The 11584-nt window shown below is 46.5% G+C and overlaps 1 protein-coding gene across 1 annotated transcript in view; it reads left to right on the top strand.

Annotated features, from left to right (window-relative positions):
• Positions 1-1435: 1435 nt before the first annotated feature.
• LSP1 (lymphocyte specific protein 1) overlaps positions 1436-11584 on the top strand; it is a 195185-nt gene continuing 185036 nt past the window's right edge. Inside the window, exon 1 of the mRNA XM_029582104.1 lies at positions 1436-1597. Coding sequence (XP_029437964.1) covers positions 1527-1597 — 71 coding nt within the window. The 5' untranslated portion in view covers positions 1436-1526. The remainder of the gene's footprint in view (positions 1598-11584) is intronic.

Raw genomic sequence — 11584 nt, 5'->3', positions numbered from 1 at the left:
GTATGGCAGGCCTGCGATACTTTAGGTAATGAGGGGCGGGGGGGGGGGGTGTCGACCCGGGGGGACGGTCCTGCGCTAGCCGGCAGCGATCGCACTGCCGCGGTGCGATCTCTGCCGGTTTCGCACCCAATAGCGCCACCATAGAAGGTGTAGCTATTGGGCGCGAACTCGGATGTGAAAAGGCCCTTACCTTTTCGTCTTCCGCGGCGTCTTCGCGGAGTCGGCCCCCGTGACGCCCCAACTCCCCCTCTTCCGGGGCCGACTCCGCCCCCATCCTGGTATCGCGTGCGAGCCACTTGGAAAATGAGGCCCTAAGTTATCTGGGTAATAAGTATGGTTGTGCCGCAGACCATTCTTAAAGGCATCCAGATAAACTTAGTTTTAACCATTATCTTCCGTGGCAAGGCTGTGCCGCTGAGTATCTGGTTTGTTATCCAGATCCGCTCATCTGTGGCTGAAAGTTGACCTCCTGGAGACTACAGTTCAGCCTGGGTTTTCAGGGCCAAGGTTCAAGAATGCACGAAGGAGAAAGCAGCATGAGCAAAGCCCCTGAGTCACTGGAGATGCAACTCTTGCTGCAGCTTATTTAGATTTCTAGTCTGCCTTTTTAGCCACTTTAAAGCAGATTACATGCAGGTGACTCGACTTGCTCAAGGTCACAAAGAGCTGGCAGTGAGATTTGAACGCTGGTTTCCCTGGTTCATTGCCTCCTTCTCTAACCATTAGGCTGCTCCTTGTGGAAGGTAAACGCAACGACCGTTCTTTGTCTGTTGTACCGGGTGCATTTTGCATGCTAGTGGAGCCTTGGGAGCGTAGAATTTTCTTTCTTTAAATTGAAAATATACGAATGGACTTGGCTAACAGATGCAAACCTCTGAAACAACCAAAAGAGCCCCCAGTGCCCTTTCCCAAGAGTAAAGTGAATTCCCAGGCTTGCTTGGTGCCTTGTGCATGCACCGCTAGCCTGGGCTGCCGGAGCCCTGCTGCGAAGAAGCCACGCTCCCCTTCGGCATAGCCTCTCCATAGGTCCCAGTCCGTGAGTCGTGGCATCATGTGACGACACCTCCAGGAACGGCTCCAACCAGAGCTGGCAATCCTGCTGCTCTCCTGCATTTTGCAACAACAACAAAAAAAGATTTGTTGGAAATAACGCACAGGAAAACAAAAAAAAAATTTTTCCCCTTCTCCTGCTTTTTTTTTTTTTTTTAAATCACTCATTGTTTTCAAGCAACAGCAGCAACAACAGCAGCAGCAACAGCAGCAAGATGAAACCCTAAATATAATCATAGCAGCAAAAAAAAAAAAAAAACCCCAACAAAAAAATGTCTCTGGCTCTGACCACAATATCCGTTCCTTCTGCTGAAGGAAATGAAACTTGCAGCCATTCAGAGAGCACAAAGGCACACACACACACACACACACACTCTGGTACGCCTACACACACACAGACGCACTCACACTGCCACCGAGACACACCAGCACCAGAAGCTGCGGCAGCACTGCAAGGTGAGAGGCGAGGAGGCGAGATGTCTGACTGTGAAGAAAGCCCCAGCGGCCAGGAAGCAGCCCAAGCCAAGCCCGGAGGAGAGGATGACAGGTACCGTATCCTTCGCAGGCTCCCTGCCCTCCGGCTCGCATTCTAGGACCCTGGATTCTGGGGGGTACCGTACCTGCATTTGTCTGATGTTAGCTTTGGGATTTTTCATTTTCTGACCAGGTCCTTTCAAGGCGTGTTAGTTATTTTATACACCGTGGTTCCAAGTGAAGATCACAAGGGTTTACAGAAGTAACAAGGCTTCCTTTAGGTCATGACATGATGATGTAACACATGTTGGGAAAACACTCATTTTGCAAGATACATTTTGGGGTTACATATACCATACATCTAGGCCTGGGGATGAAGGTGGACCCCAGCCCTTTGCTTGGGTTGTCAGCGATACATTGCAGGAAAGGCAGCCAGGGCCGTATCCACTGCCATTCATAGATGCTGTTAGACAGGAGAGTGGACTGACACGGGTGCAGCCATCTCAGGGAGGGAGAGGAGGCTGAAATTCCATGAACGTACTTGCAAAATGAGTTTCATATTGGTTTTCCGTGACGTGCATGAGCCAGTTTGCAGTTTAAAGCTGGGTTTCTGAACTCCATGAGAATTGCAGTGAGGGCTGTGCTGGATCTGTGCATTTGCAGGTGAGGGGGGGGGGGGGTGGGGAAAGAAGCAGGAGGTTATGTGACAGCCTCACCGGAGGACGAGTTGACCAGCAGTGGCAGAAATGATTGAACCCTGAGCTCAGCTCCATCAGGTGGCCCAGAGTCAGGCTAATGTGGGTCTCGGTGATTCAGAGTTCATGCTTATTAAGGTTAGCCATCTAAGATCAATAGCAATATATTTTTTTGGCATAGAAAACAAGAGCACCTACAAAAAAAGGTGGGCTGAATGCTACCGGAAAGCAGATGATATGATTTATGACTGCAGGACTTGCTGTGCCTAGAAACCCCACCCGAGCTTTGTCAGCGAGAGCGCGGGAGCTCTGAGTCACGCAGAAGCCGCATCAGCTCATTCACCTGCATGCCAACTCTCTGCCTATTAAGGACATTGCGCTGTTCACCAGGCCCCCTACAATTTGATCAGTTTTTCAATGCAGTAAGTACTGCTTACTTCAGAACAAAGCCCCATCCCCTTATAAGCAGAATAATCAGGATAGGGTAACTCCGTGATAAGAGATCTGAGGTTCAGGCTGTGCCAGCCATTCATTTTTCTGAGATAATCCGATGGGTGCTAGCTGGGCAAGGTCAGATAAATTGAAAGCTTTCCCCATTGGCAGAGAATGGAGGAAAAAAAATCCTGTAATAGAGCAGGTCCCATGTTTTTTTGCCCCCACAGCACTTAGGAGAAAGGTTCTACATTAAACCAGCAATATTATTAGCACAATGAACTATGAAAACCCACAGACCACTCTCAGGGTGAACCGATAGCAGATGAGATTTTGCTGTGGGAATGTGTTGGCATTAATAGAGAAATACTAAAGCTGCCTATTGTGTAACGTTACCTGTGTGTTACAACCAGAGTGCCAAATGAAGCCCTGCTTGCACTGTGACCGGGGTGGTGTGATGACTGAGACCTGACTGCTCCTTCCTCTGATCATGTTTTCCGCTGTGGTTTCTCTGCAGTCCGGGTTAGGGAGGCAGGAGGGAGAACGCGTAGCTAACCATTGCAATCAGGCACTGCCTGAGAGGGATTGTGACTCGGTGTGTAATTCTTCAGTTGCTCTGAATTCATGGCGATGAACAGTGATTACAGTGCCATTGCCTCCAGCCTGCTAATCCTCTCTGCAGTCTGGACTGGAGTGCGCCCTGCTGGGGAAGTGATTGTTCAGTGATGCCATGGTGTCTGCTGCTGGTGTATTCATCATTCGGTGTCAATGCAGCGTGTGCCGCCGGCGTGCTCCTCGTTCGGTGATATTGCAGCGTACACCGAGCTGGAATGTTAGAGGCACCACAATAACTCGGTGCATAGAGTTGTCACCTTACCACACAGGCCAGACAAATAGGCGGATCCAGTCCTGGCTTTGCACGCGTGGATTTGTAGTTCTGATTTTTCTGTTGATGTCTCTAAAAAACTCAAAGCTGGAAACCCAGGCTTGCAATGGGACAAAACCAGGAGTGGACCAGCCTAATCTGCTGACCTGGGATGAGTTTGCAAACCTGCCTGTATTGGGCCATAACCATCCCTGCACTAGCTCTGCATTCACACTATAGCTTGTGGACTGTGTACATGGCACTGTTTGGAAACTTCACTTAGCGTCATCCATGAAGCCTACAGCTGTTTCATGTTTCCCTCTGGAAGGCGTCAATGCTATGTATAATCATTACAATTTTAATACGGAGCTCCTTAAATATGCAAATTAGACATGGCAAAAAGCCACATGCAGTGCATTAAAGATGGATTGATAACTTCCAGATCACCCTAGTAGGATTTGCTGCTCTTCTTTTTCCAAACAGAATGATGTGATTAGAGTTCTAAGTGAGCGATGGAAAAAAAAATTGGACAGGAAGAACTCTTTTTTTCCCTGCACCGAGGCTGGACACGATGGACGTCTGGTCTTCTTTCAGTCTACGTACAGTAATATGTGAGTGGGCTTCAGCAGGAGATTTGATGAAAGTGGGAGAGATCCCTTTAGTCTTTCGGGGAACGGCACTAGAGTCAGGGAATGTTTTTTGCAGGGGAGCAAGGTGATATTTAGGGAATGAAAGCTCAGTCGCTTTACTGTCGGGGCAAATGATATGGGAAGGAGGGGATGGCCTTAAACCAGCCCCCAGCCTAGCTGCTTTGTTATGTTTGCCAGGGGTAGACAGGGATGTGTGTCCTCACTAGGTGACAGTGGGGAGTTTTTCGGTTTTTTTGAGTAGTTACTTCAGAGGGAAGGCGGAAAGCATGGACTCCAGGAAACAGCAGAGTTGGCTCTTTCACAGATGGCAGCCCACAGCTGGGGTGGGTGCGGTTGGGACGCCCAGGCCTTCTCTGTGCTGTTGCAAGCACAAATGCAGAAGCTGTAGCAGGGCCCTGCCTGCTCATGTGACCCTGTTCCTAATTTCACATCCAGGCCCTCTTTGCTCTTGCTCCACACCCCGGTTTCCTCACCCGTGGTGCAAGTGTCCTCGCCGAGGTACAGGAAGGAAGGTTTGTTGCTGATCAGAGAAACAGATTTTACCCTGGTGTGCATGATGTGCCCCAGCTGGCTCTGGAAGCTGCTTTTCTGCTCACTGTCAGCATTTTAACCCATCTTCCCTCTCCAAATCCAAGATTCAAAGGATACAAAACAACAGGCTACATTTAAGAATATTCTGGGTACTTTCCATTAAAGCACTCTTACATCAACTGCTTTTTCACTGCCAGCTTTCGGTCTTTGCTTCCCATGTTTCAGATCTGTCTTAGCCCTTTGTGTCAGGTCGATACAGTAAAGTGTGCTCCGTCGGAGCGCACTGTCAGCCTGCTCTGGACGCGTGTTTTCCCTTACCCCTTATTCAGTAAGGGGAGGAAAACACGCGGCCCACCCGCGGCACCTAATAGCGCCCTCAACATGCAAATGCATGTTGATGGCCCTATTAGGTATGCGCGCGCGATTCAGTAAGTAAAATGTGCAGCCAAGCCGCACATTTTACTCTAAGAAGGTCGGCGCTAATTTCTTCCGGCACCAGGAAAGTGCACAGAAAAGCAGTAAAAACTGCTTTTCTGTGCACCCTCCGACTTAATATCATAGCGATATTAAGTCGGAGGTCCCCAAAAGTAAAAAAAAGTAAAAAAAAAAAAAATAAAAATTTGAATTCGGCCCGCGGCTGTCGGGCCGAAAACCGGACGCTCAATTTTGCCGGCGTCCGGTTTCCGAGCCCGTGGCTGTCAGCGGGCTCGAGAACCGATGCCGGCAAAATTGAGCGTCGGCTGTCAAACCCGCTGACAGCCGCCGCTCCTGACAAAAAGGAAGCGCTAGGGACGCGCTAGTGTCCCTAGCGCCTCCTTTTCCTCGTTTTTCCCGCGTCACCTCATTTAAATACTGAATCGCCCGCACCGGCAAGGGGCCGGTGTGCGCGCCGGGAGAGCGGGCGTTCGTCCGCTCTCCCGCGGTCTTACAGTATCGACCTGTGTGTTTGTTAGGGAAATTTAAGACAGCCCTTCCCCTCCCCCCACAGACCCAAAAAATAGGTACAAGGAAGCGAGCAAAGCAAAAGGGGATGGACCGAAAGGCACTGGATACAGTTTGATGCCTTTAAGATGAACATTTGTGCCGGGTTGGATGGGGAGCACCAAGATCTTGTTAGACTACAGCTAGAGTTTGATGCACAATTATGGGTTCAGTTCTTCCAAAAACATATCAAGAAATTGGATAAAGATGAAAAAGGGATTAATAAGGAAAGAACCGATGGCTTAGAGCAGGGGTGGCCAACTCCGATCCTCGAAAGCCACAAACAGAGCTGGTTTTCGGGATATCCACTATGAATATGGGAGAGAGAGTTGCACACAATAGAGGCAGTGCATGCAGATCTGTCTCATGCATATTCATTTTGGATATCCTGAAAACCTGGCCTGTTTGTGGCTCTCAAGGACCAGAGTTGGCCACACCTAGTCTAGAGGCCAATATTTAGTGCTGCTTAGCCAGATAAGTAGCAACATATCCTGCTAAGTGTTGGCCACTGAATATCTGGCTGTGATGAGCAGTTGCCACTTAGCTGGATAAGTACTTATCAGACGAAGTAGTTAGCCAGATAACTTGTCAGTGGAATGTGGGCAGATCATGGAGGAGCTACTAATCAGGTTAACTTAAGCCAGATAAGTACCAATATTCAGACTTATCGAGTTAAATAAACCAAATGAGTTAGACCTAATATTAACCAAATATAACTTATCTGGTTAACTAGAACTTATCTGGGTATATTCGGTAGGTCATGTGGTACAGACTGGACCCTTGAGATAGTAAGAGGAGAGCTCTCTTTCACGTGGCAGGCTGCAGGCCAATGGTAGAGCAAGAGTGTTCAGAGTCCAAGCTGAGGTCACAGCAGCAGCAGGCAAAGGCAAGGTCAGTGTCTGGTCCAAGGTCAAGGCAGGCAAGGCATAGTCAAAGTCCAGGTAAGGGTCCAATAGGCAGCAGGCAAGGCAAGGTCAGTGTCCAGTCTAAGGTCAGCAACTGAAGATCAAAGACAAGTGACAAAGACCAGGGAGACCCAGACAAGGCATGAGGGAGGGAAGGACTAGACAGTAAGACTGGCACACAAGGCAGGAGCAATGCAGCCCCACCAAGTGCAGTAGGAATCCTCTTTCGAAGGTGCTGGGTTGCTATGCTGAGCTTTCTTTTATACTAGAGCAGAGATGACATCAACAGTCAGCGCCCCCCAGGAAGTGCTGGCTGCCTGGCCTATAACTAGGCTTCAGGAAGTGCAGGTGGTTCTAACCAGGTACTAGGATGATGCATGCCACAGAAAGCTGTGCTGGGAGTATCTGGAGGTAAGAGGTGTTACATAGTAGCACAGCTGTGCTCCTGAATATCCCTTCTAGGTTAGCCGGATAAGTTATATCTGGCTAACTTAGATAGCCAGCTCTATTTGAATAGTGAGCCCTTAGTGTCTAGAGATTAATGGACTGGGAAGCAGGAGACAAGGGTTTACATACTGCTTCTGCCACCCGGTTGGGACCTGAAGCAAGCTGCTTTATATCCCATTGCCTTGTGTACCCTTTTGGATTATAAGCTCTATGGGACATGAACTGGCTGCACCTCTAAGACATTTTTTGTACCTTACTGACTTTTAGAGACGGTTACAGTACCATGCTTGTAGGTGCTACATAAAAGCAGAATTGAACATAATCGAAGAAGGGAAAGAAAGCTTCACCTAGGAAGAGATGTCCCAAAGGCAGCTGCTCTCCTGGCTCTTGCCTTGTACAAGCATCTCAGAGAGCCTTGCTATCATCATTTCATCAGCATTGTTTATTTAGGACCTGCTTTTTCAAAGCAAGTTACACAGATAAATAAACTAAATCATGTGATGCAGTGGATTACATACTTGTGTTCTGTAGCTAGTTAGCAATTGCAGTAAATGCTGTGCTTCCAGCTATTTGTAGTAGTGTGGGCCGTACAGGACAGAGCAGGGAGTGAGTTTTAGTTACAAAAAAAGTTGCATCATAGCACAATATACCGCTTAAGGCATACTCTCCAAAAAAAAAAAAGGACCTGGAGAGTGAAAGATGCTCGGTGAAAACCAACAAAGATCTACTCCATGTTGTGCTGCAAAATAGTCGTATTTCAATGCTAGCATGACCTTCATATACTTGAGGATGCAGACTGCACTCTGTATAAGCGTGACATGTCTTTATGATGTGTCCTCAAGAATATGAAGGTCGTGCTAGCACTGAAATACAATTATTTTTCAGCACAACAGGGTGAATCTTTGTTGATTTTCATAGTGCTTAAGACATTGGGGATCCATGTGGCTATGATTAATGCTTATAAACTGGTATTATACATAATCATTCTGGGACTTGTTGTAGGGATTAAGGAGTAACCCATAAAGACAAGTAGAAATCAGGAATAAGCTCAGAGAAAAAGGGTTTTTTTTTCCCTCAGAGTCAGAATTACCCTGGCTGAGTTCCTGGAGGACGATGATGTTACCCAGGGTTCAGATCTGGTGAGTTTTGAATGGAGAGATGTTGACCTAGGGATTTCCGCTAATTACATTCTTAGGGTCCAGAATGACTTTTTTTTTAACTGCCTGATGATCTTTTTAATTTTCAGGCTCCCAAACTCAGATTCCTTTCTGCAGCTCTGCTCATGGGATTCAGCTTTGATAATTTGGAAGCACCTGGGACAGTGCACACCTACCAATCTGATTTTGCTGTTTTCCTTCTGAATTGCAATGGGCTGTAATTGTGATGCTAATGGGGGTGACGCCAGTAGTTACCCTGGGCTGGTGGGAGGGTATTAGGCACCCTAGGTAAACCATACAGCCTAGCGCCGCCCCCCTCCCCATCCCACCAGTCTCGTTCTCCTCACAGACACAATTAAAAAAGTATGCATTTATAATAGATTTTACAGGAAAAGGACAAAATGCAGTCTTTTGAGGTACAACTATTACTTACAAGAACATGTATATTATCTTTCCATGCACTGCTGTATGGTATTAGATCTAATACATGTTGGGTGTAGGCTTGGACATCAGAAAAAAAAGAATAAATAGAATTACAATTACAATATAGTAAAGCTTCTGTACCAGTGCAACATTAAATGCCAGTACTCGCACATTAACAATCCTATGTATGAGAAAGCAACAGTACAAATATTACAGCAGCTCCTAAAACAACCATACGCCTCCTATGAGGAAAACAGAGCAAGCCAGGCTACTATAGAGCCCTACACAAACTACATGCCAGCAGAATATATCTCACCTCGGTCACCCATGCAGAGCACAGACAGACCTCAACAACCATAGAATAATAAAACCATAAAGTATAAATAGAAACATGCAGACAAAACTGAACTGGAAATCACAACAAATCAGACTTTGTAGGCAATGGAACAATGGCAATGGAATAATGGGAAAACATCACCATTCTTCATAAAATGTCAAATAGTAAAATAAAGAAACATAAACCATCAATCATAATAGCAAAATCATACTAGAAAGAATATTTCAAAATAGCTGACGAATAAAATAACATCCAAAAATTAAAAACTCATAAACATTTTTATAACACCAATAAAATATTTCAGTTCAACAGACACATCAAAACTAACAAGGATAAAAATAATCATCCTCTCTTCATACCTGGGAATGTTTGATTTCCAGATGCCCTAAGATTGTTGTGGATTAGAATGGGGGTGGGTGGGAAATGCTGCACACACATGCTGTCTCATGCACAAACTTTCAATCACATACATGCTCTCTCCACATGCTTTCAATCACACACACATGCTTTCTCCAAACATACTTTCAATCACATGCACACACATTCTCCACACATGCTCTCAATCATACTCACATGTTCTCACATACATGCTTTCAATTATACTCACATGCTTTCATTCACAAACACATGCTCTCAATCACACACACACTCTCAATTACACTCAAATATACTTTCACATACATGCTTTTCCTACACAGACGCTCTCCATACATGCTTTCAGTCACAGGCATCATGCTATCTCCACATATGCTTTCAATCACGCACACATATGCTGTCAATCACACTCTCAGTGTTCTCACATACCTGCTTTCATTTACACTCACATATGCTTTCCATCACACAAACATGCTTTCTGCATACATGCTTTCAATCACACACACTCACAACATGCTCTCTCACACACATGCTCTCAATCACAAAAACTCAAGACATGGCTTTTCCGCCAAGCCTTCTCAGATCCCCCAGATACACACTAGTCTGTCCTTATCCTCTGCCTGAACGATGGACTTATCCTCTGCATGAACGATGGACTCCGGTACTTCTAAGCACACGATGATTTAACCTGTTTTTTCTCTATTGTATTATGTTTTTTTCTCTATTGTATTATATTTATAATTACCGCCGGCTTTCAACCTCTCTTTCCAGCTGATTAAGCTTCCAAGTTCTTACCCCTTGTTTGAATGTAACTTTTTGCCTCTTCCACTTCATTTGCTTATTTTATTCTAGTTGTCACTTCAGTTTTTACCCTGTTCGATGTAAACCGATCCGATATGGTTTTACTATGAAGGTCGGTATAGAAAAGTGTTAAAATAAATAAAAATAAAGACCCACAGACACACACAAACAGGCTATTTGATCCACTCACTCACTACTCCTCCAGCACATACGGCAGCAGCAGTCTCTTCCTCCTTCAGATGCTGCGGCACATGGGACTCTTGTTCTATTATCCAGCTTCTTATTCTCTGCCTTCTGCTCCAGGCTGTGGGGGCTTCTGATGCTCGGCTTCTTGTTCCTGCCAGCTGATTCTCCTCCTTTTGACAGTGGGGCTCAGAGGTCGCTGCTCCTCCTGAGAGTGCATGGCCCTGCTGCTTCTTCTCTCAGTTCCCGTTCACGACTGCACCTGGATCTTCTGTGACCGCGCGTGCCTCGGGCCTACTGCTAGGTCGGTCTCCTGCTCCTCTCTGCAGTGTCAGCCGATGCTTTAACGTGCTTGTTCCCACTCCTAGAGAAGAGAGCATCTCTTCCTTCCAGTGCGTGGCCCCTCTACGCTTCTTCCTCTTCGGGACACTAGCACTGACAGGAAGGAGAATATGCTCTAAGCGGCCACCTAATTCACCTAGTGCTTCCACTGGCCCTGAGGGTAGCTGCTTTCAAACGATGAAGTTGCCACAAAATGTGGGGGAGGACCAGTGAGACTCTTATTGGGGGGGGGGGGGGGTGTGGTTATTGGTAGAAAAGCATAGCACGTTTACGAGCTCCAATACAAACCAGAAGTGACATCTTTGAGGTCATAGGGAATGGCTACTTCCTTGAGGGCTCTCTGTGGAGTAAAGACTGTGGCCTCCCAGGATGAGCTTCCTGCTACTACACACACAGTTCGCACATTAGGTTCTCCCGTGTGGAGAATCTGCTACGTATGAATATTTATAGCCCCTCTGTATTACAGTAATCCTGAACCCTTGACTAGTCAACAGTGAAGTGTAGGTTGGATCCAACTCTCCAGGAGCTGTGCTATAATTCACACGTCTTAATTATTTCATAGGCAGCTACAGTACCTGGGAAATTGCCAGGCTGAAAATTGCATTCACTCACTCCTGCTAAATGTAAGCACGGGGTTCATTTCCATAGCTTGTGTAAATTGAGCTGGATTGAGGGGAGGTGTTCCCAGGGGCATGTTTTAGGTGGGATTGGAAAAAGAATACACTTAGCTGGTATCTTCAAATTTTGCATGTTATTTTCCTTGTAAACCCTTGGCTGATAATTCCGGGTAAAGTCCCTGTGAGGGAGTATACCGAAAACTCCATCATACTACCTTAAAGGACTGGGCACAGTTGTTGTGCTTGGTCCACCTTAAAATCCAAACCCACAGGGTATCCTGGGTGAAGGAAGGAGCCCTTCACCAGAGTTTAAGAACTC

The sequence above is a fragment of the Rhinatrema bivittatum genome, chromosome 17 (assembly GCF_901001135.1).
Source record: "Rhinatrema bivittatum chromosome 17, aRhiBiv1.1, whole genome shotgun sequence".
NCBI classification, from domain to species: domain Eukaryota; kingdom Metazoa; phylum Chordata; class Amphibia; order Gymnophiona; family Rhinatrematidae; genus Rhinatrema; species Rhinatrema bivittatum.
The sequence above is the reverse complement of the archived record's forward strand: the minus strand, read 5'-3'. Positions and strand labels throughout refer to the sequence as shown.